Genomic DNA, 25,229 nt, shown 5'->3' on the forward strand with positions numbered 1-25,229 from the left:
TTTTGAAAAAATTTTTTCATTCGAGAATTGAGTAAAACAATAAGTTCCTCCGACTAAATTAAGTGAATACATTAGTTCCTTCGAAAAGTTGCAAAACAAAAATTATTTAATTTAAACAGGTAAAAACATTACTCTAAATATAATAATCATAAGTATTTACCTTTGATATTAAATAATAAAGATTTCTTTTACTTGCGATTTTTTTTTTAACCTACTTTTAAATACTTTATATTTAATTTTAAAACCAACTTTTAAATACAACCAAGATACAATACTTTTAAATACAAAAAACATTTGCAAAATTTAAATTTAAGGTGGCACACAACTGAAAACAAGTTTTTTTGTAAATAATCAAAATTTTGATTTTTTTTTTTTTAATGACAATTATTTTATATTAAAATAAAATAAAAAACAGATAATTTTTTTTTTTAATTAATTTTATTATCCATAATGGCCAAAAATGGGTTGTAAAACATGTGTTTTTAGTAAATCTTCAAAACCTAATAACTTAATTTTGCCTCAACTACTGAAACTAAAATTTTGAACATAGCTTCCTAATCATATTTCACCCTGTTTGACCGTGGGAATTTTTATAATTTAAATTATTTCATGAAATATTGCATTTCTAACAAAATCACCTAATATATATATGAAATATCAATAAATTCAGCACTATAAACATATAATATTTCACTTTCTATAACTTTTTATGAAAATTCTGAGGGTTAAATGAAGTATTATATTATGATAAACAAATCCTGAAAATTGTATTATGTAATTCTGTTTTGTTAATGAGAAAATGTGTTTCAAAGTTTAAAAAAATACATATTGAGAAAAAAGCAAAAATAAGAAAAAAATATATAACAACATAAAAATTATCAAAATCTACCAGAGATGTAACTATCAGTTGTTTCTTTTATTTGCTGATCGTCTATGAAACCTTTTTTAACTGCTCTTATTTTTTTTCTCTGCATTTTACTTTTATCCGTTGACTTTGACTTCATATGTCAAATTCTGGTTTTGTCAACTTTACTTGACGAAGCTAATGTAACAATTCCACTCAAGCCAAAGTATTTTAAAACTTCTAATACACCATTAGCACCATCATTATAATGCAGCACTGCTGAGTATGTTCCCATTTCAATTGTAGACTTACTAACAAATGTGTGCTTTGGTACGCGAGACCATATAATAGAATTTAATGCTTCATTGGCATTTTGCGTCGTTCCATGCAAACATTTAATTAGAAGATCATCAGCCTGAAGATCCTTGATGATTGGTAAAATAAGATTCTTAATCCAGATAGGTATACATGATTTTGATTTGTAATTTGTATTATTTAGAGCCCAATATTTGCACCAACTTGCCAATCCTCTTGGGCAAAACTGATGTTGCATTTGCTGGTTTTCAAAGTTGGTAAAATGAAATAAAATAGCATAAACTGCCTTTTTCATAGCATACAAGTTGTTGACATTTTGACGAATGGCCATGCCATAATAGTTTTGCATAGAATTTATACATTTTTCTGTTAGGTTACCTCTACCTGATAAAGGTGTTTTAGTGCCTTTGTGTGCTTTGACTAAATTTCTAAGTCGTGTACCCAATCTTTTTTGCACATGACCTACACATTCAAGTTTTATTGGAGTGATGTCAAAATTCTGGTAAGGGTTTGAGTTTTTGACATCTTTGAATGAAGAAGTGTCTCCATCACCTAGAAACTCTTTATAAATTAGATTATTTTTTTTAACCGAGCGATTAAAAATTGTTACTGCTCCTGCAGACTCCATACTTCCAGACAAAGATTTGTGATTTATTTCACATTGATGATCAATTATCCAACACTGATATTCTGGAGTTCCTTTTTTACTGTTCCACATTTTACAGCCCATGCAGTACTTAGACAAAACTTCAATATCAATGCATTTATCCCCAGAAATCGCAGTAACTACACCGTGCAATGAATTGTGACCGCGTTTCTGCCATGTACCATCAATTGAAACTCTTACACATGGTATATCCTGAGCAATGTCAACTTTTTTAGAGTCCTTAGTCGCTAATAACATACTTTTCTCTGAAGCACTTTTATAAGCTACCATAATAGTTTTGTTTAATTTTTGAAATCCATTTTCAGATATACATTTTAAGTTCATGCAAGATGAAAATGTTTTTATAGCTCCATAACCACAGCCTACTTCTCGAAAAGCTATTATTGCACGAATATTAACATCATATGGTGAGTTAGCTGTTACTGCATCAAATTTAGCATTTATTGATTTGTTTGATGAATTAAATCTTTTAACATAATCACAGTGTTCACATTTTAATTGAAACAAATGTGCAAATCCTTTTCTACTGGAATCAACATCTGTTAAAAGTAATGGCTGAAAGTAGTTGTTGCATGCAGTTTTAGCTATAAGTTCTTTAAGAATTGAAAAATTAATAAAAACAAAATAGTTATCTTTTCCAGAATCAAATGTATTCGAGTAGTTGGGTTTGATTTTCCTTTCACTAGAACAGCTACTTGCTGCTTGAGTTGTGGACGATGTCATCGTCGATGATAAGATGTAAGAAGAAGATGATTTTTTATTTCCAACAACACCATTCCATTTTCGTTTTATCCTTCTTGATAAATTTTGTTTAGTTTTATTTCCTTGTTTATTCATTTAAAAACAACTTTATTCCAACTAAATTGAAATCAATTTTTAAATTATTTGGTATAAAATGAGAGAAAAGTTACAGTATAAAAGACTAACATTAACAGATTAAAAACACTCTTGTTCGTAAATAAAATTTTGAATTATGACTTTTAAAACTGAAAACTAACAAGAGTCTGCGTATAACAAATTAAAACCAAGTTTGTGATGGTGTTTTACTGTTTTGAATTCAGAAAAACTCCTATGACTGATGGTTGCTAAGGCGTTGTTAGGGAATTTATTTTTAAGTGTCATCTACTAAAATGATATTAAATCAACTTTTATATCATTTTTGAGACTAATTTTTTTTTTATATGTTCAAGGAATGGTTATAGAATCAAAATACCCAAAAATCTAAAAATTGATTTTTTTCAAAAAACTTGCATTTTTTCAGTTGTGTGCCACCTTAAATGGGTGTAAACGATTGAGCGAAAATTTATTGGCTTCTTAAAACAATCGCGGTTTTTAAGAAATCGTTTATTGGTTACTTTATAAATTCGAAACGAGATTATTTAAAACGAGATTATTAGACTTAAAATAAAATCTTTCAACAGTTGAAATTAACAGTTTAACAAAACTAGTCCAAAATTAAGACATGAAATGTAAATCCGCAAGCCATTTTTAAACCAGGATACTTGAGATTTGGCAAAACCTCATTTCTAACCTAGACACAGTAACTGCAACATTACGCAACTTAAAATTCATAAAAAAATCTAAAATCGACCTACCCTAATATATATATATATATATATATATATATATATATTTTTTTTTTTTTTTTTTTTTAATTTTTAGGTGCCCCAAGAAGTCCTAACGGTCTTGTCACAGGGCACCGCGGAAGTGCATTTAACCAGAAAGTTCACGCTTCCTTCCTTACCGTGACGCAAAAATATGTTCAAAGCTCGTTTCGAATATATATATATATATATATATATATATATATATATATATATATATATATATATATATATATATATATATATATATATATATATATATATATATATATATATATATATATATATATAATATATACAGAGCCGGCTCGTGGGCATTTCTTAGTGTGTGCAAAAAAAAATTGCCGCCTTAATTCTTAATTAAATTTTTAAAAATATCAGAGAACAACAATTTATATGAATAAAATTTTCATATGCTTATATGAATGAAATTTTCATCTTCAAAGTGTTGATCGGGCAAAAGTTGCCCTAACAGCAGTTTATAAGCATTATACTTTTATATTTAAATATTATAAACTATCTAAAACGGTCTATTTAAGTATGGCTTCTGGTATTTATCATTAAATTTGCACATTATTGACAACTTTTTTATATATATAAAAAATAAAAATATAATTGAATTTTTAAGTTTGAAATTAAAGTATGGAAAATTCGAAAATTTATCGAAGCCTAAATTATAATTTTTTATTGTTTTGGAAGTGGCACTCTTCTGGCTTTCATTTGAGCAAATGCAAGTCTCAGCTCCCTAATATTTAATGAATTTGTTGTTTTGCTCTCAATAGAAATAATCGAAAATCGGTTCAGCTTATCTTGACTGATGTTTGGTCGTAAATAGTTTTTGATCAACTTTAGTTTGGAAAAAATCTTTTGCCTTGATAGACAGTGACTGAATCTGTTAGTAAGACTCTCAATGCAATACAAGTATAAGGGAATATTTCTTCAAGATCACGTGTAAATATAAATGTTAGAATATCTAGTGGATTCTTTTTATCAGTTTTTCGTGACAACCAACAAAGTTCAGTCGTCAATTCTTCACCAGAAATATCCTTTTGGTCTTTTTCGGTTAAAGTTTCTTCCAACAAATTGCAATTATCTCTCGATATACCTTCTTTCATGTTTGAAATATTCGGAATTTCAAATAAAAACTGAAAATAGGACATGGTTGTTTTAAAGTCTTCAAAACGCTCCTTCATAGATTTAATGGCACGACTAAAAAGTATATCAAAAATTTTTTTTTTGAATTTTGATCTGGAATCCAAAAAAGGAACTTGGTTTGTTTCAATTTCGTCGAAAAACTTTTTTTTCTTCCTGACTCCTTCAGTTGACAGATCGGTAAACTCGAATGTTAGACCCGAAGTTGTTGCCAAAACATATGCTGTTGTAACGTACTCATCAAATTTAGTCTAATTGTAACTGGATTCCAAAAATGTTACAGTGGATTTTAATAATTCAATTGAAATTTTGACACTTGATGAACTTGACTGAATAATTTTGTTTGTGCAGTTTATTTTGTTCAATACATCATGCCAAATAACAATTCCACATATGAATTCCAAAGTATTCATTTTAGCAGCAATAGATTCAGCTGATAATTTGGTGGTTCCATTACTATCACTTTTGGCAACTACATGAAATGCTTCATAAATCTTTTGCATATTTTCCTTGATCGCTTTTACAGCTCTGATGTGACTCTTCCATCTTGTATCACTTGAAGATTTAAATGTAAGTGGTGGACACAACGTTTTGTAAAACCGGAAAAAAAGTTATAAAGGCTTTAAATAATTCCAAAAAATATCACATTTTCCAATCCAACTTTTACAGAATCAACAACAACAAGATTAAGTGAATGTGCTGTAAAAGAGACGAAGAGTGCTCGCTTATTTCTATATAAAATTTTCTTTTGTAAGCCCTTGTTTTTGTCTCTCATATTTGCACCATTGTCGTATGCCTGACCTCTCATATCTTCAAGTGGAAGTTTATTTTCATTCAATGAAGCCACAATGTTTTGCTCAAATCCACGACCTGTAAAATTTAATTTTGTTTATATACGTTTCTTAACTTTTAACATATATTACATCAAAAAAATCAGGAAAATTTCAAAAATTTACAAGCCTGTGGTATCATCAGTAATAATAAAATTTAAGAAACTCTCTCGAATGTTGACAACCAATGAATCGTTATGACTAGATATCGTATAATAAGAGTTAACTATTCATGATGACTGGCATCTTGTGTGCAATCCGAAATAATGAAGTAGTATTTGGCTTTTCAATTTTTTTAAAGGATTTCCACTCTAGTAGCACGAGCCACTAACTGAACAATTTCTTCTTGGATATTTTTGCTAAAGTAATGGGTTTTGTTTAGATTTTCCCCTGCTTTGGAGACATGATATTCCATAATTGGGTCAAATTCTGCCATAAATTCAACTATTTTTAGGAAATTTCCATTGTTTTCTTCATACAGTTTATCAGATGATCCTCTAAATACTATTATCATAATTTCTTGCATAGCTGTTTAACTTTTGGTTTACAGGGCCCTTCATAACTATTTCTTGAATATTATGGTTTATAAAAGTCTGAGGCCAATCAGAAATTATTTCATGTACAAAAAGGGAGCACGCCAGTTAAATTCACTCGATTCTCGATCGAGAATCAAGTATCGCTCGAGAAAGTGAAGAATGGTTCAATTCTTCACCTTCCATCTCGATTTCATGTACTCTGATCTCATTTAAATTGATTTTATATAGCAAAGTTTTTATCTCAGAATCATTGTTGAGGCTATAAAATGTTTCTGAAATTACAAAAGTATCTAGTTTAGTTTGGTTTTATCACGTTCTTCCTGTTTCTTTAGCCGTTTCAGATGATAGTGAAAACCGGGCAACTTTTTTCTTTTCTCCATTTTCTAGAAATTTAATAACAATAAAAATTATATAAAGTTTCACCTCTAAATAATATTTCTAATTCAAAATTCGTTAGACAATATCTAACACTTTCCTCATTATTTTTAAACATACTAATAAAAAAATAAAAATCACTAACATGTTATAACGACTGATCAATTTTAATAATAAAGTTATTATGATAACAACATTGAAAACCCCCCAATTCAAAGAAACATATTCTATTGGTACTAAGATATGCTGAACAAGCAAAAAAGAATCCCGGAATTTTCTTTAGAGACATTTTAAAAAGTAAATTGTTTGCAAAAATTAAATATTGAAATATCAATGTAATTTTTTACATATGTATAATAATTATTTTTATCTGAACAAATTATTTTTTTGGCAAATTTTCATTTAATGTCGATCCTAAAGTTTGCCGCCCCTAGAAACTTGTTGCCTGTGTGCATTGCACACTTGGCACACGCCACCAGCCGGCCCTGTATATATATATATATATATATATATATATATATATATATATATATATATATTTATATATATATGTGTATATACATACATACATATATATATATATATATATTTTTTTTTTTTTTTTTTTTTTTTTTTTTGTTCTTTTATCTTTACAATGTTGTGATTCTATCTATATAACTGATACAAATTTACAATTTTTATAACATATATGTTGGTAAGAGAAAAAATAAAATCTCACAACTTTATAGAATACAAAAAATATATCTGCAGGGTATCATTATTATTAAAATATATATATATATATATATATATATATATATATATATATATATATATATATATATATTTTACAAAAATACAATTGAACTGTTGAGATAAAACATATTAAAATAAACGTTTTGTAAAATCTGAAAACAGCGGCTGATAATCCATACTAGCTCCAAACGGTACCCGTATTTTAATGTAAGCTTTTAAAGTTAACTTTAATGTAACCAGTTGTTTAATGTGTCCAATAAAGTGTTTTAATTTTATTTAGATACTCCAAGAGATTCTTTCGATCTTATCACAAAGCAGCGGGGTATAGTCTTTTAACCAGAAAGTTCACGCCTCCCTCATTACCAAGAGTTTGTGGTGCTTTGTAAAAAGTTTCCCCATCTGACAAGTTTGATGAATATTAATGCATTTCATTAAACGATGTAGCAACAGAATGCTTTGCTCGACTGAATGTTAATTCATGAAAAAGTTTACAGAATCCAACTACTAAGAACATGTTTATATCTATACATAACAATATTGATTTGCTGTAAAATAAGATAAGGTTGGTAATATAAATGTAATTTATATTGACATAATATTTACTATTTTGAACTGGCTGGCCGGTTTCATTCTTTATTAGCCATCCGACGCTAGTGTTACAAGTAACTTGTTTGACTACCATGCCACTTATACTAGCGAGCCAGTCACGTATTCTATTTACTAATGGATGACAAGTCTAATATCAATAATCACTGCATTTGCATTAAAAAAGTTTATAATAAAAATCAAAGTTTAGTCAACATTTTAAAATTAATTTTCTGCAATGTTTGACTGTTTGATGAGTTTGGTTAATGGGTTTGATACCTTGTCTTAATTCAATGAAAACACTTCGCCAAAATATCAACTCGAAGACTTGATGAATAAAATCTTATATTTATCAGTTTAACAAAGACTAGGGTTGAAAACTTCCCGAAAATTTAAAAAAGAAAAAAATTATATTATAATAAACGGGTAAAATTTTATGTCTTACTTAGGCAGTTGTTATGAACATATTTATGGTAAAGTATAGTGAAGTAAATTATAAAAATTTTAGAAAACCGCTTTTGAAAAACTTTTTTTGGTATTTTATTGAGTTTTTTTATGATAACTTTAAGTAGCAACTATTATAATTTGTTTTCAAAATTTTCTAAAACTGTTTTATTGTCATTTGCTAGCATACTGATGTTCATTGCCGTAGCAAGCTTTGTTTAAGGCTTAACACAATGTGCATCCCCATGTCTAAAGGGGACGGGCCATTTTTCAATATCTATTAAATTGGCCTAAAAGTTACTGAAAACTGTCAAATTATACGTAAAAAGATTTGATTGAATATTTACAGTATTTTACAATGTTTTCTTGATTTAAAGAGATTATTAAATAGTAAACGGCAAAAAGTAAAAAAAAAATTTTGATAAATTTGAATTGTTTAAAAATATAGTCCGCAATCAAAAATAGAAAACTAATGATTTCGAGGTTATAAATTCCACCGCTATGTTTAAATTATTGTTTTTAAGAGATTTTTTTTTGTTTTCAAGAGTTTCACTCGCCACAACTTTGCTTGGGCACTTTTGACTTTATAAATCAATAAATTAAAAAATGAGGGGGGGGGGGCGTGAATCTGTAAAAGTACCAACTTGTTTTTTTTTTAAATAAAGATAAAAAATGGTCCTTAAAAACTAAAACTCACCCGACTAAATTGTGTCAAATACCCGACTAAATTTATTAAAAAACTGACGATAATTTGTAAAGCATGCAATCGTTAAATTCGGAACGAGGAATTTCCTTTTTTTTCACTAACACATTTTAAAATTATTTTTTTTTGCGTAATTACATTAGGTAATGATAGTATTAATTAAAAACATCAATAAACGAGTCAAAATATTTCTCTTAATTAATGTCATCGAAACAGTTAGAAAACGAAAAAAATTCTAGACAACTATCTACAGAATCCTTCTGTATCGTTACTTTAAATCGCTAAAGCATCTGAATCTAGGAAAACTACTGTTTATATGGTCATAAAACGATACAAGAGCTCTCTATCCATCAAACGAGCAAAAGGATCTGGAGGAAAGAGTGGCTTTAAGGATAAGAAAGCATCAATTGGTATTCGATAATCATTCAAGTAAAATCCCGGCATATTGAACAGAAAACGAACCAAAAAGTATAAAGTTTCAGAGTTTTTTGTCAGGAAAGTTTAGAAATTTAACAATTTCAAGTCTTATCGAGCCATTAAATATCCAAACCAATCAGATAAGCAATCACTGACTGCTAAAACTCGAGCTCGAAAACTTTATTACAAAATGCATACAAAAATTAATCTTTACACATAAAAAATCTTTGTTTCTTTAAAACACTCTACAAAAATAATACACAATAAAACTTATTAATCCAAAAAAATCTTGATCTTTGCATTTAATGAATATTTTACATCGTAGTTGAGAGAAGTAAAAGCTAGAAATATATTATACACTAGCTAAAAAGACAAGCTTGCTTGGAAAACATCTACTATTAGTTGTTTCACGATAGTGGTGTAAGTAACAGTAACATATAACAACTTGGGCGTTTTATTGCTTTTTTAAAAAAAGGTGCGATTCTAAAATCAACTATAAAAATTTGACTAAAAGATGTGTATTTTTCGCCTGTGGGTCTTTATTATTTTAGATTTTTTGTTGTAATATTTAAAGAATATCCGAACACTTCGATGATAAAACGCATATGTTTGAAGCAAGGAAATGAATTTTATACAATTATATATTAACTATAAAATTATTGCAATAAAAGTTTTTGAAAATTTCCGGAAATTTTGAGCGAAATTTCCCGGAAATTTTCAATTCTAACAAAGACGAAGACAAAAGTAAATTCAGGTTCAATATTCCTTACAAATAAATTAATAAAAAAAGCTTGTAAATGCAATAAAATCTAAAAAAAATTTTCTTAATAAATATGCAGATGATTTATTCATCTGGATTGATAAAACTTGAGAAATGTATAATTTGCAAGTGATAGTTATTAAAAATAACGCTAATCATAGGTGTCATGTTTTCAATATAACAAAGCCATCTCATAAATTGATTGCGGTTACTATTTAATGACACATATGTGTCATTATTTAGTCACACCATACTTTCTTGTCGGGTACTTACCTGTATATTGAAATACTAAACTTATCAGAGAGTTTAATACTATAAAAGCTTCAATTAAAGTATTACAAGTTTTCTATACAAAAAATTACTAAAAAAAAAGTTAAATTAACGTATGTTAAAAATAAGCCCATATGCTGGTTGTCTCATTGGTTTATTAAACCAATTTTCTAGCTCGAAGCCATTCATTTAAAATATGACCAGGAAGATTTAATACAGCAGTTGAATAGTACTAAAAAGCAAAGCAGGAAACGGATTTATTGAAACAGTAAAATCTATGAAAGCAATGCTCCAAAAGTTTAAAAAAAATTGACCTATATTGATAAAAATTCTGACCTGTGCTGCTTCTTTCATGGGATACGTGCATAATTCATAGGCTGGCAGTGAAAAAATAAGCAGACAAAACTTTGACTAAATTATAATAATGGTAAAAATTAAATTAAAAAAACAAAAATTTTTTTTTTTTAAAGTAGCTGGAAAAAATTGCTTATTGTTTATGTAATGAACTATATGTTCAATCAATGACCTCAAACGAGTATTAAGAGATCACTTAGCAACTAAATAATTACCTGAGAAAGTTCAGGAAGTTTCCAGTGTTTATGTTTCGCGAGTCGTTGAATGATTTCGTTTACAATTTCATTGTCTTGTAATTGTAGCGTAGTTTGCTGCTCCCGTAAAATGTCAAACCTAAATATATATGAATATAAAATATTCATATATGTTTAAGTACTATTTACAATTAACTATAAAAATAACTTTACTGATTTTTGAATAAAAATCATGAAATCATCATAAGTACATAGTATAATGAACTGTTATGAATTGTCAGTTGTAAAAAATATGGCCATTTATTTTATTGTTATTAAAAAAAATTTATTTAAAAAAAAATTAAAAATAATGGGGTAATTAAGAAATAGTCGGATAATTTAGAATAGGTGGAATAACCATTGAAATAGAAAATTGAAACCAAAAGAAAGTCATTTCTGCTTCAATTTTTTTTGCAAAAATCAGATGTAATCTTCTTTTTTTGCTCCGGTACAGTCAAGGTGAGCCTAATAATAGCTGAAACATTGGGTTCAAACTTCCCCTCGTTAATCTTTCTGATCTGTCTGGAAAATTTTTGATAACAGAAGATACATTCAGCATTTTTTGCTATTATTTAATGACACATGTGTCCCACACCATATTTTCTTGTCAGGTACTTACCTAATTATTGAAATACTAAACTTATCAGAATATTTAAAAATATAAAAGCTTCAATTAGAATTTAAGGTTTTCTATATAAAAAGTGTGCAAAAGAGTTAAGAATTTTATAACTATATTTTTATTCAGAAAATTTTTCGGGTTGTATGAAACAATAAACTTTTACTTTTCTATTTTTTTTTTTAAATAGTTTAAAATGTTAGTGGTTGTTATAAAATACGCAAAACTTTTTTTTGACTGTTTGGGAAAAAAACCTTTTTTGATTGCAGTTTTGGATTGCTGGCTCAGTTTTTCTATAAGGTTTTTCTGGTCTATTTATGTCGCTTTGTATCAATTATCTTCAAGGGAGATTTAATTTTAACACTTTCAAAGTTCCTTCTACACTTTGTGTAACTTAAATTTTGATACAACAAAAGGTTCTGCTTCTACAGTCAACAGTTCGCTATTTGAAACGTTCCTAAAAGAAGATTCTAGTGTCCGTTAAAATCCATTTTAAGCACCAGGAAAAGACGTACATAAGTTTCAACTTTGTAATTACACTCGCTTTTATGACAATTTTAACAGCATCTCTACGGTCTGGTTAATGGTATGAAGTTAGTTCAATGAGTAAAATTTTATCTTAATGATTATAAGAAGCTTTCCTTTAAATGCACAATTGTACAATATTTTTAGCAGCTTCATTAACTCAGATGTTTGCATAAAAAATAACAGATTTTGTAAACCAATAATGACAAGCCTATAATTCATATAGTAAGCCGTATAAAGACACATAAACATTCACAATATTTGCCATGAAAATATTTAGAACAGTTACTGGTTTCATTGTACAATTATAAAACCTACTGATAGAACATGCGGTGATTAGCCACCTACTGTGGCTACATGGTTCTATTTTCAGACGCTAGAAATCTTTATTAAAATAATCAGAAATCAGCACTAATGTGACCCTCCACATGTATTTCTGGTTTCTTAAAAAATCATTCCAAACTTTGTCATACAATTTTCACAGATGTTGAAAACAGCCAAAGCTTTTGTATCTAATAACAGTGTAACTCAAGACTGGTAGTGTTTGTCAAACGGACTTTTAATTTATTATTTTTCTCATACTGTATGTATAAAGAGTAGAAACTTAAGTAGCTTCTATATATAAGATTGAATTTCGCGCCTTTGCTACTGCTATCTGCTGCAAATCTCTTCCTCAATTCAATAAAACAATTTTTGTCACAGCAGTTTTTGAGATTGATGCAATAGGTATTATCTGTCAAAATCTAAATCATATTGTCCAAATCTAAATCATATTCCGGACTTTTAGAAACACAATTTTTTTCAACTGTTCTATTCTCATCCTTGCCAGTTTCCATACTCTTAAAAAAAATAATATAAGTGCACCATTGGTTTCCTAGGCTTTCTTATTTGCCTCTTTTTGTTGTTGTTTTACTCCTTATTTATATCTTTCGACTAGATTGCTGACTTACAAAAAGATCTTAGGTACATGCTCATCATTCACAACTTTAAAACTTAAAATTTTATTGCGAATTTGTTTTTTTTTAAAAAAGTCCAAACTCGAATTTGGACTCTTGGAATTTGGTAATATTATACCTTTAATCAGCTAGTGCACAGATCATCATCGACACTTTTCGTAGTCTTTAAGAACGTAAGCTTCATTTGTGTCTATTTAAGCTGTTGGTAAGAATGTTTGTAAACACTTTCAACTTGTGATTTAACAATTTCTGCAATAGAAGTATCTGGTTTTTTTTTTTTTTTTTTTGCAAAGGTATCTGTCATACATTTTTGTTTCTCATTCAAAAAGCCTTCAAAAAAGAAGCTTTTATTAATATCTAATTCCGTTGGAAGTACGTTTACAGACAACAAACTAAATGTCAACTGATTTGTAACCATTTGGCTGTATATTTTTGTCAACACATCATAATCTGTAAAATTTATTTTTATTCTAGGTCTTTGTCTTGAACTCGGACCTTCACTGTATTGCACTTTCTTAATTCTTACAAAAACCTTTAACACACTGGATGGAGCAATCAGTAATAATTGTTACTACTAGGATAATTAAGTTATGAAATTAAGTGATACATAGATGCCTATTTTATTTCTTACATAAAGTAAAGTACTTAAATAGAATATGAAAAAATTTACCTTTTTTTTTGTAATTTAGATATGTGACTACCCTAGTTAAAAAGAAAAGCATAGCATGTTTACTTTTGCTAAGGTTAGACGTTGTGTGCTATTGTTAATTTCACAGTGTGATGGTCTTGCATCATTTTTATTGGTACATTTTATTTTTAACAATGTAAGAAACCTGTTAGTTTTCTCTTATTATTAAACATATCTTTAGTAGACTGTGACCGTGCACAATACAGTTTGCGATAAAACAATTGCATTGTACCTGAATAATTACGTTTTATTATAGAGTAATGTGTACAAATGGTAAAATGATAGATCACCTAAAAGCCTGATTGTGTACATACATGAGTGAGTCTTATTGTGATAAACTTTTAAGAATCTAAGTCTTGCTCTTCGACTTGTGAAAATATTTAAAGTCTTGATCTTGGGTTAACTTTTTGATGTCTTGATATTGGTATTGATTTTGAAGTTTCAAGCTTGGTCTTGGTATTGAGCCATAATGTCATGGTCTTAATCTTGGTCTTTACTGTCTTGATTACATCTCTGCTTTCAAAGTATTAGCACCCTTTATATTTATTTTAACTTGTTCAAGAATTATTATACAGACATTAGAACAATAATAAATATTATAGTATTTTTATTCTTTTAAATTTTTTTTACATTTTTTATTTGTTGTATTATTTGTAACATGTTGTATATATATACGTTACACTGTGTTGCATAATTTAGAGGTCACTTGTTAATGTCCAAAAATACAATAGTCTATCCTAAGTATTTTAATTTAAGATAGAAATTCACTTCCACCACAGAAAATTATCTTAACTTTTTGTAATTATAAAATGGACAAGCATGTTTTAAAATCAACTAACAGAGCTGTCAAAATTGTGTATCTAAAAAGAGTGGTGATAAGTAGTTGAACGTAACCTCAGGATATTTTTTACCTCTTTCCCATAAAATATATAAGTTATAGTAAAATCTAAAAAAAAACTATATTTAATTATAAAGTTTATCGTTTTTTTAAAGTATTTTTAAAAAAGATTATGTTTTTGTGTGTTTTAAACACAAATCCTGACTTTTAGCAAATAATAATCTTTTTAAAATACTTTTTTTTATTTCAAAATGATTTTTTTTCGAATCAATAACAACAACAACAAAAAATACTGTGCTCTCCCAACATTTTTATATTCATTTAAATGATTTTTAATGCTAAAATGCTGCAAACTAACTTTTTAAAGATATACAACTTTTGGTTGCAAAAATGTATTTTTTGGTGGTAAAAAATATACTGTTTCATCTTAAACAAATAAAATATATTTTTTTAAATTACCTATAATTATTATTTTTTAATTACAGGAGGCCTTTATAAACTTTAATATTTTTTAAGAAAATAATTTTTGATTTAAGGAAAAATCAATTTCCGCTACATTTAGACGAGTCGTATATTTTAAGGTAGTTTTGTTCCCAATCAATAATCAGCGCAACTTTTGGCAAAAAAATTGTTTTATAACATAAGTATGAAAATGAAAAAAATTTGGAGCTTAGAACTGAAAGTTTATTAGCTTAAATACCAAAAATCTTGGACCTGCATCTGTTTATGCAGTGGAAATGTACAAGTATATAGACGCATGCTGTTAAAAACTATTTACAACGAGAACTATTATAGATTGGCTAATGGATTAAATTAATCGCATCGTACACTTTTACAGATGACACTGTACCCAGCCAGCAATAGTAAACGGGCCCGTACGGGAACAGAAGTTTAGATGGGCGCGAGTTCTGGTTTCTAGATGGGTCCCGTATGGTTTAAAAACACGCAAAACTTTGCATCTGGGAATGAAACGGGAAAAGAAAATCTGGGATTTTGACGGGTTTACCGTTTTGGGCCATTTGGGTAGAAAACAAAACGCGTGATCGCCATTTAAAATTCAAACTTTACGTAGAAAACTTGTATAAATATAAACAATATAACTTGTAGTATATTATTTGTAGTTATAGTTTTTCTTTTATATATAAGAATTATTATTTTTTCATATTCTATTTTTTCATAGACTTTTATTAATAGCATTCTCGTTTATTTAGGGTTGCCAGATGTCCCGATTTTACGAAGGAGAACTAAGTAAAAAAAATATTTTTACATATTTGGCGCAGAATTCTCCTTCGTAAAATCGGGACATCTGGCAACCCTAGTTTATTTAGTTTTATGAAACGAGGAAACCCACACAATAAAAAGTTGATATTTTGATTTTTATTGTTTTACTTTCTTTGTGTAATAAATTCTTGGCAATGTGAATGGCTTTTAATATTATAAAGTTGATTCAATAATATTTTACCATTATAAAGGGAATAACTCTTATATAAACTTACAATTTATATAAAATACAATTTATATAAATATATATAAATTGTATTTTATATGAACAGTAACTTCATATAATTAAAAGTATATGTTTATGAACTGTAAGCTATAACTGTAACTGTTATAAGTTATAAATGTAAGTTATAGCAGTTATAAAGTAAGTTATAACAGTTATACCTATATGCTATAACTGTTTAACTACAATTATAAAGTTATTAAGTAAATTATAACAGTAATAAGTTACAACTGTAAGTAAAGCAAATGTGTATGAACTGTAAATTACAGTGTAAATTCATATAAATATTCAACTGTATATATATGTTTACTATACTGTATATATATGTATACTATACTGTATATATATGTATACTATACTGTATATATATCTATACTATACTGTATATATATGTATACTATACTGTATATTAGGGATATGACAATTTTTAAAGACCCTATCCCCATGTTATTTTTTGTGGAGTTTTAATGCAAAGATCAAGAAAAATCCAATGGCAAGTGTCAACATTAAAAAAATGTCATCCCCCTTATTCAAATTTATAAAAATATTTACAATTATACATTGTACAAAATGGTTTTTTTTTAATCAAAAATACAAACATACAGGTTTTAGTGTTCATTTGTCAAAAGAAATTTAATGTTAATTTTTTCAATGCTTTTGCACAATGGAAGTAAATCCTGCAGAACTTTAATTGCACGTTCAGCACAAATGTTTGACGTTGGGATTGGAGTCGGCTCAACCGACCAAAAAGTCCTTAAAGTCTTTATTGCCTTTGACTGATCTTTGCAAACGGATGCCAAATTATTGTAGTTATCCTGATTATAAACCTGACCAGAAAACCAGATGTCACTCCACGTGCCACTAATAAATTCACATGATGACTGACCTTTGGCTGACTGTCGAAATTCTGGAAGTAAAATATAAGCTAGCAAAGCATAGATTTCTCGGCTATTCCATCTTGCATTGCTTATATTTGGCAAAGTTCTGAAATTTACTTTAGGGAAGCATCCTTTTTTCTTAAACTGTCTGTAACAAGTGATCAAGTGATGAAGGAAAGCCATATCATCTCTCCAAAAAATTTCTTCTTCCTTCAGAGCATCTCCAGAATTGTCAAAAGATGCTTTCAGTTGCTGGTACTCTTCTGTTATTCTGCTAATGAACCAATAATTGAGATTAGGCGAAGTTGTTGCTGCTTCAAAATAATTATTCATCACATGTTTTAGTTATGTATCAAGAACATGATGCTGGCATCCAATATAAAGAGGTTTGTCTAATCTAAGCTTAACAAAATGCTTCTGTAGTAGTGTGACTGCCCCCAACAGATTTTCCTGTATTTGCAGAGCTTGTATCAGAAATTATTAACTTAATTGCAGGCCATAGCTTATATTCATCAAGCACAGTTTTTATTCCATTGAATATTGTTTCACCTTTTCCATTGATCAGTGCAAGAACTGCTAGTTTAACTTCTCTATTTTCATTTTTTAGAACTACAACTTGGTACTCTGTATTCTTTATGTGCTTCCCGTGAAAGTGCAAGCTCCAGTTTTCGTTTCTTAGAGTTTCAATAAAATGTTCTTTTAATTTTTTTCCTGCTTTCATTGTAGCTTTGTAAACATCACTTTGACTTAGAGTTGGAATAGAAATTCCATCTTTTGCAAGAGTTTTGCAGACTGTGTGTGCCTTTCTTGAACTCAGTTTTGCTTTTGTCACCAAATTTATTGCATAATTAGTTTTTTGTCTTTTACATGTTGTTGGAGCCTCTGAATCTTGAAAACCACTGTCAGAATCTTGTTTTTCTTCTTCAGTGCTAAAATGTTCTTCATCTTCACTGCTTAAATCATCCTTAGTATCTTGACTGACTTTTTGCTTAATCAACTTTAGTTTTCTAGGATGAACTCCTTGTGTATCTTCAATTGTGGTGCAGTAGCCAGCTCTACCATTTGTTGATATCTGAAGATTATAGAAGGCTTTATCTTCCTGGCACAACCATTCTCCATTTTCATCAGTTACATTGAACAAGTTGGTAAAGTCTTGCGTTTCTGGTTTTCTGCTGTCTTTTTCGTACTTGTTTAGTACATTCTCAATTTTTCTTTCCACTGTAGATTTGCCTTGGAAGATTCAGTTTTTTCCATAAGATTTTTACTTCTTTGACCACTATCACAACTCCTGTCTACTTTTCACATTTGCAGCCAAACACTTAAATCTGTCCAGGATATGCTGTTCTGTTGGCATTTTGTTCATTTGATTAAGACTGTCAACAATCTTTGCATACTTTCTTGAATTCTTGGCTGTTTCAAACCTCACCAAATTTGATTCCCATAGTTTTTTATTCAAATCTGAAGGAAGACTATTTTTAGACATCTTGACTATAGTCTTGTCGAATTATAATTTGAGTGTAAATTTAATTATCTACAAATAAACAAATCTTATGAGTTTAGGTTATCAAAAGAAGTTTATAAAATATCAAAAGTCAGGTGATGATAACAAATATAATATATAATATGAAAGATTATGTAATAAGAATGCATACATTTAGCAAAATCACACCAGCAATAAACTGAAGCTGTGATACCTTAAACTGTACTGTATCTAACAATAGATACACTGAGTCATAAAAAAACATGCCACTTAACTTATTGCAATAACTTTGCTCATTGTGAACCGATTTAAAAAATGGTGTCTTCTTCAAGTAGAGAACAAGAACAATACTTGACTAATATAAAATATTACTTTTTAAATTTTTTTTTATTGTCTCAACCTAGAATTTTTAAACTAATTTTTAACTTCTATATAAGAAATCAGACAATTTTTCTGTTGTTGAAGTTTGGAGTGTTCGTGTACAGTCAGTTTTTAGAATTGGGTCGCCGCAATTCAATTCTTAACAAAACCTGAAATTTTGTTAGGCATCAGACCAAATTTGACAAAGTTATGGTAGAAAGTTCAGTGGCATGTTTTTTTATGACTCATAGTGGAGATGGGAGAAAACAGTTTTCAGCTTAGGGGGGTGAACTTTTTTAGGATTTAACCCTTTTTTCTTTTTCAAATGGTATTTCCAGTTTTAAAATGTAATTTCTCCACTCATAGTGGCATGGGAAACCAAAAATTTTCTCAAAAGCCCAATAAAAAGCAATTACTTTAAGATGCCATGAAAAGGAAGCATCTCTTGTGGGTGATTCAATACAAAATGTAAATCAACAAATAGAGAAAGGTAATATAAAATGAAAAAATGTGAATTACACACCTATTTTGTTATATTTATATTGCATACCGCATTATTCTTTAAAATTTATACCATTAAGTTAAAGACACTTGAAAATTGTTAATTTGTTTATTTAATGATTGATTGGAGGTTTTAATTTTGGAGTCACATTTCAAGTGCAAGGTCAGCGAACACAGTTTATTTGTTGTTCTGATAGTAAGCCTATATGACCCAAACACATTGAACGACTGGCATGATGAAACTTGAAACTAACATTGAGGTTCTACAAACATAAGCATTACTAGAGATGTTAAATTGATAGATAATAGGACTTTAATAAAGTTTAGAAAAAAGCAAAAGAAAAATACAGTAATGCAGAAGATACATTAAATGTTGATAGATTAAACAAGGTAAACAAAGTTTATTTTAATTTAACATATAGTATGATGTTTTTTGTTATGAGTTACCCTAATAAAATTTATTTAATTTCAGTAATATTTACAAAAGTAGTAGTAGTAATGTTTGTATTTCTTGATTAGTCAGACTACTGTAGACATTGTTCGAGTATTTCAAGTGTTTAACATTATAAATCAAATGTGTTTTTTTATTGTTTATTTTTTGTTTAACTTTCTTTATTCCATACTTGCTTTGAACAAGTGTTTATAATTTGATTTTCTTATTTAATTATTTTATGCTAGCAAAATGACTATGCAAATAAAGTTTACCCACTACCAAATCTATATATAAAGTATTAACAAATGTTTTCACATATGCATCAACTGCATTTTGGAATCATACATAGCCTTGTTCTAACTTTTTAGGACCCTATGCAGGAAAGATTGATATCTATTGAAAGGTTTTTTCAAAGACTTTATAAAAAGCAATTACCTAAAAGCGCCATGAAAAAGAAGCATCTCTTGTGGGTAATGGAACACAAAACGTAAACTAAAAAATGGATAAAGGTTTATTACATTTAAATCAATCAGATCATCAAATTTTGGTGGGCTGTATTTAAACAAACCAAAAAGGTTAACAAAGTTTATTTTAGTTTAACATATGATATTATAGTTGGTTTTTAAACAACCGTAATAAAAAACATTTTGATATTACAAAAATAATTCTGGGTTAAAATAAATTGAAGTAAAAAAATGTTATTTATTTATTCTGATTAGATTTAATAATGCTGCCAATAAATAGTAAGTAAATTGAATGTTTTTTTTTCAAAGAAATTGTTTAAATGAAGTTTCATAGTTAAAATCATTGAAAGTCTGTGAATTTTTTATTTTTCAGGAAAATTCTAGAAAAGTCCTGAAATTTCAATGGCAAATATCCTGGAAAAATAGAAAAATTGTCCTGGAAATGGTCCAGCTCCATGTTGCGCATGGATAGTGTCCCTGATAGTACTTTTGGTGTGCATAGCCGTGGCCAAATTTAGGGCCCTTTCTTATGCAAAAACTCATTGTAAACATAGTTGGACCTGCTCGTGTACCCAATATCCAACCCTTGTCACATCGTTGTAATGTTGCTTCTCTTTCTCCTTTCTATAAATACTATAATGATCATTCATATAATACTTATGTACATGTAATTGTCTACAGCTACAAATACCTTGGAATCCTGCTCAATGAGAATCTTGATTGGGATGAACAATGGATGAAAAGTGCACAACATTATAAAATCAGTACCATTTCTACTCAAATACAATATTTTTTTTACTCATTGATATTGTATCAAGAAAGAGTTGCTTAAAGAAGTAGTTTTAACAACGATTTAAAAGCTTTTAATTCGGAGACAACCGAGAAGACAGACGTGATAACAGAATAGTTTAGAAAGTTGCTCAATAAAAATGTAACTGTAATGTGCTTTTTATTCGAAATAAATAAGCATATAAAATTATATAGTTTTTCTTCTATATTTTTACCCATTTTAAAGTAGTTTTTCAAGATTTGCAATGTTTCTGATTTGCAGCATTATGATACGGGTCCCACGCGGTAACCGTATCATAATGGCTGGCTGGGTAATTACTAAACTGGGTAACCGTATTACTTACTACTATTTTTAATTATTATTATTATTACTTAACCGTATTACTTACTACTTTTTATAACAACCGTATTACTTACTACTATTTATAATTACTTACTGGGTAACCGTATCATAATGGCTGGCTGGGTAATTACTAAATTAAAAAAAAAGTTTAAAAGAAAACGCTTTAACTTTATTTTCGATTTATATGTGCTCACAAAGTATATATTTTAGATTATTGCCCAGACTATGGCTTGGTGACATCGCTTGCATCCGCATTTTTTTTTAAATATAGTGTTGTTTTTTTCCATTATAATAAAACGCAATAATACCATTTCTCAGGCACTTTTATAGCAGAAGCAATTTTATATCTCCAATCCTTTACTTGCTTCCGCATAATATGCAGATCTTTTTCTCTGACTTCTCTTAACTGTAAGAACTTGATACATTGTAAGTGTGCACTAATAAAAAAAATATATATATATATTTATTGCATTTAAGAAAAATTATTATAATAAAGACTTCAAATTAGTTAAAATATCGGTTTAAAAATTTTGTTGCACAATGTGATGTTTATAAATTTTAATGTTATTATAGTGGCTTGATTTTCAAAACGCAAATTAAAAAAAATGTTTTTAATTTGCGTTTTGAAAACAGTTATAAGAGTAGGTTTCCTTTTGTGTGATAAGTTTGATTTGAGGGGTAAATTTGATTTTATAAAATAAATTTGATTTTGTAGGGTGAACTTGACTTTATAGGGTAAAAATGATTTTGTATGTTAAACTTGACTTTTAAGGTTTAGAACTTTTTTTTTTTTTTGTAATTTAGGTGCCCCAAGAAGACCTAACGGTCTTGTCACAGAGCACCGCGGAAGTGCATTTAACCAGGAAGTCCACGCCTTCTTCCTTACCGTGACGCGAAAATATGTCCAAAGCTCGTTTCGAACCTGCTAATAAAGCAATCTCCTGCTAATAAAGCAAGCGCTCTAACCACTGCGCCACGGCCGCACAAATTTCTTTCTTTTTTTTAGAGTGCAGGGTAAAAATGATGTTTTAGTAAAAGGATAATTTGGTAAGGTAACATTGGTTTAAAATATGACTGTGTAATATAGTATACGACGCATAATAAGAACCTAGGCCGGCGCAATGGGGATCTGACCCCTCCCCCCCCTATCATTAATGATTTTTTCGCTCATTTAGTTGACAAATTTTATAAAACGAGGACCTTTTTTTTATTTTTATTTTTTTAGCTGTAATGGCGCCCCCTCCCCCACGTAACACCTACTCGCTCCGGCCCTGATAAGAACTTTATATAATTGCTTTAAAAAAATATATATATATAATATATATTTAATAAGGGGCTTGATGATAAAACAATTTAACTTCTACTTGCCCCAGTCAGCTTGTAATTATATATATATATATTTGTTTAAATTTATAGATAATATTGTAAAATATGTAAAATGACGAAATAAATAATAATCTTAATAATATACTCTACGTGTGAATCCAGTTCATTTTTCATTTTCTCATTCAGTTTATTTTGTGAAGTTTGTAAAGAATTTTTCAAATGATGAAGAAAATCTTTGTGAAATTTTGAATTTGTGTTATTCCTAAAATATTCAAATAATTGAAAAGCAAGTTTTTAATAAGTAGAAACAAACAATATGACCATATCACAAAATGAATTACAAAATTGTACTTCTAAATGTGTGTACATTAAACGTTACAAAGGTAAACCATTAAAATAGAAGAAAATAAAACAAACCCAAAATGCTGAAAACATTTATCCTCTAAAGAAACAAAAAACAATATATATTTCATAATAAAAAGTAAACAATAAAACAATAAATATTTCATAATCTAAAGTAAATCTAAATTTCATAACTAACTTCTAATTATCAATAAAAAATAATTTTACCATCTTTAATATAGTTTTTAAACCAAGGAGGAATGATGTCATTTCCACTTTTTGAAGCGCTGTGAAATAAAACATTTCATACAATTGTTAAAACAAGTTAAAACATTTCATGTTCACACATCTTTTTGTTAGTAAAATGTAACTTTTCTATATACTTTGGAAAACTCTAAAAGTTTTTATTATCTTAACAAAAAGTTGAAATGAAATGAAAACAGCATTTAAGATAGATTTCCGTTTTTGTTTTCGCTGATCAAGATTGAGCTTCTGAAGCAATACTCTTACCACTTTTTCATGCTTTGTTTATTTTAATAATCAGCTTTTTCTTTTTTGGTACGTAGTTACATGGTAATAAAACCTGATACTCAGCTCAATGTTTTTTTTAAATAAAACTTTGATCCACGCTGATACTATAAAGGAAATATTTTATCTAAACCATTGCCTGCTTTTGTTGTTTTGCACTGCCTCAGATAATTTGAAGCAATACAAAGCATTTAGGAATTAAAAAGAAATTATGCAAACCTGGAAGTGTTAAAAAAAAGTTATGTACCACGAGGGTATTAGTATTCGTCTTTATAAACTTAAATGAATGAGTGAATGAAAACATATATTATCAATAAAGTGAAACATCCCTCTATTGTGATGTTTTAAACATCACGTTCATAAAATTCATTAAAGAAAATCTAAAATGTATCAGTGAAGTAGGTTCAACAAAGTATGCATATAGTATTGGGTGTATGCATTGAAAATAAGCGTTTTGTATTGAGACTCATAATTTGGCAAGTATATATTCGATCGTTCTGAAATAAATTTTACCCGAAAGATTTAACCATAGGCTGAAAATACCAGTACAATTTCATCTGCCGGAGTTAAAAACGCCTGTATCCAAAATTTTTAACATGGCTGAGTTCGCACCTACAAAATTTTTTTGTGGGGAATTTTTTTACATTACTTCCAGCGAAAGACAACAGCAGCTGAGACGCATAGAATTTTAGTGGAAACGTACGACGACAATGCTTTTTCAGAACAAAGATGCAAAAGATGGTTTCAACATATCAAGGGTGATGATTTTAATCTCGAAGATGCAGAACACCCTGGTGCAGACAAAAGATTTGAAAATACCGAACTGGAGACACTATTCGATAAATACCCATGAAAAAGTTGAATAGTGGATACGTTACAACAATTTCAAAAAGCAGAAAAATATAGCTCAAGCCCGGCGAGCCATCAACATCGAAAGCAAAGCCGAATACTCATGGTTTTAAGTTCATGCTCTGTATCTAGTGGGACCAGTTGGAGTAATATATTATGAGCTGCCTAAACAATACGAGACAATTACAGCAGACCGTTACCAACGACAATTGATCAAGATAAGCCAAGCATTGAAAGATAAAAGGCCGCAATACGATAAAAGACATGGTTATTCTTCAATATGGCAACACACGACTCCTTGTTGGAAATGCAGCAAAAACCTGGGGAACCTCAAATGGGAAGTCCGACCCCACTGGCCGTATTCACCAGACATTGCCCCCTCCGATTACCATTTGTTCCGGTTGATCAAACAATGGGTCGATGACTCGATTGTTTCAAAAGACCAAGACTTTTTCCAACGTAAAATCCGTGTGCTACCTGAAAAATGGGAAAAAGTTGCAGCTGCCAATGGACAGTATTTTGAATGATCCAAGTCTGATAGTCTTCTTAAAATAAGCTGTTGATTTTTATTAAAAAAACGCTCATTATCAATGTATACTTCCAATAGTTTCCCTAAACTAATTTTTATAATGCTATAGCATACAACTATGCCATGGGCTACTTCTCCTACTGGTTTGGAATTAAAAGAAATTTGTATACACAATCAGTCAAACAACATAAAAATACAGAATTTTTTTATGCTGTTTGAAGTAAAAAGCAACATGTCTGGAAAGCATATATAACAACTTACCATTACCGAACCAAAAACAGTTTTTTTGTAAAAACTTAAGTTCAAATTATTTAAATATTATAACAATAACGGTTGATAATTAACCATACCTAGCTTTAGGAATTTTTGTGTTTTTTCGTAACTTTAATTAAAAAAAAGATACTAAACTGTTCTGCAAATGAAAAAACGTCTTTCACCTTGCATTAAATTGCATAA

The 25,229-nt window shown here is 28.7% G+C and overlaps 2 protein-coding genes and 1 long non-coding RNA gene across 4 annotated transcripts in view; 1 reads left to right on the forward strand and 2 right to left on the reverse strand.

Annotated features, from left to right (window-relative positions):
* Window positions 1-5,204: 5,204 nt before the first annotated feature.
* LOC136085426 (uncharacterized) lies at window positions 5,205-5,926 on the reverse strand. The gene is made up of 2 exons (XM_065806731.1): window positions 5,734-5,926; window positions 5,205-5,452 (listed from the first exon to the last, which is right to left on the reverse strand). The coding sequence occupies exons 1-2, from the start codon at window positions 5,924-5,926 to the stop codon at window positions 5,205-5,207; spliced, it is 441 nt and encodes a 146-aa protein (XP_065662803.1).
* Window positions 5,927-9,959: 4,033 nt separating this feature from the next.
* The window catches only part of LOC101237469 (uncharacterized), a 39,552-nt gene continuing 24,282 nt past the window's right edge, over window positions 9,960-25,229 (reverse strand). The window contains exons 7-14 of one of the 2 annotated variants that reach the window (XM_065805473.1): window positions 23,096-23,154; window positions 22,943-22,967; window positions 22,671-22,787; window positions 21,508-21,636; window positions 20,039-20,095; window positions 10,807-10,924; window positions 10,574-10,648; window positions 9,960-10,469 (exon numbers count right to left, since the gene is read on the reverse strand). In XM_065805473.1, the coding sequence (XP_065661545.1) occupies window positions 10,395-10,469; window positions 10,574-10,648; window positions 10,807-10,924; window positions 20,039-20,095; window positions 21,508-21,636; window positions 22,671-22,787; window positions 22,943-22,967; window positions 23,096-23,154 (655 nt within the window). In that variant the 3' untranslated portion in view covers window positions 9,960-10,394. The remainder of the gene's footprint in view (window positions 10,470-10,573; window positions 10,649-10,806; window positions 10,925-20,038; window positions 20,096-21,507; window positions 21,637-22,670; window positions 22,788-22,942; window positions 22,968-23,095; window positions 23,155-25,229) is intronic. The other variant, XM_065805474.1, reaches the window with a different exon arrangement.
* On the forward strand, window positions 16,150-21,011 carry LOC136084742 (uncharacterized). Its single transcript, XR_010640819.1, has 3 exons — window positions 16,150-19,560; window positions 19,972-20,178; window positions 20,441-21,011. It is a non-coding gene; the product is annotated as an uncharacterized LOC136084742 (long non-coding RNA).

This window comes from Hydra vulgaris, chromosome 09 (genome assembly GCF_038396675.1).
Source record: "Hydra vulgaris chromosome 09, alternate assembly HydraT2T_AEP".
Classification (NCBI taxonomy): domain Eukaryota; kingdom Metazoa; phylum Cnidaria; class Hydrozoa; order Anthoathecata; family Hydridae; genus Hydra; species Hydra vulgaris.

What these genes read in the sequence shown, in the direction of transcription:
- LOC136085426 (XM_065806731.1), bottom strand. Translation starts at nt 5,926, where the DNA reads ATGATAATAGTATTTAGAGGATCATCTGATAAACTGTATGAAGAAAAC. An exon ending in AATTGTTCAGTTAGTGGCTC is followed by an intron (nt 5,453 to 5,733) that starts GTGCTACTAGAG and finishes TAAATTTTACAG; the next exon opens with GTCGTGGATTTGAGCAAAAC.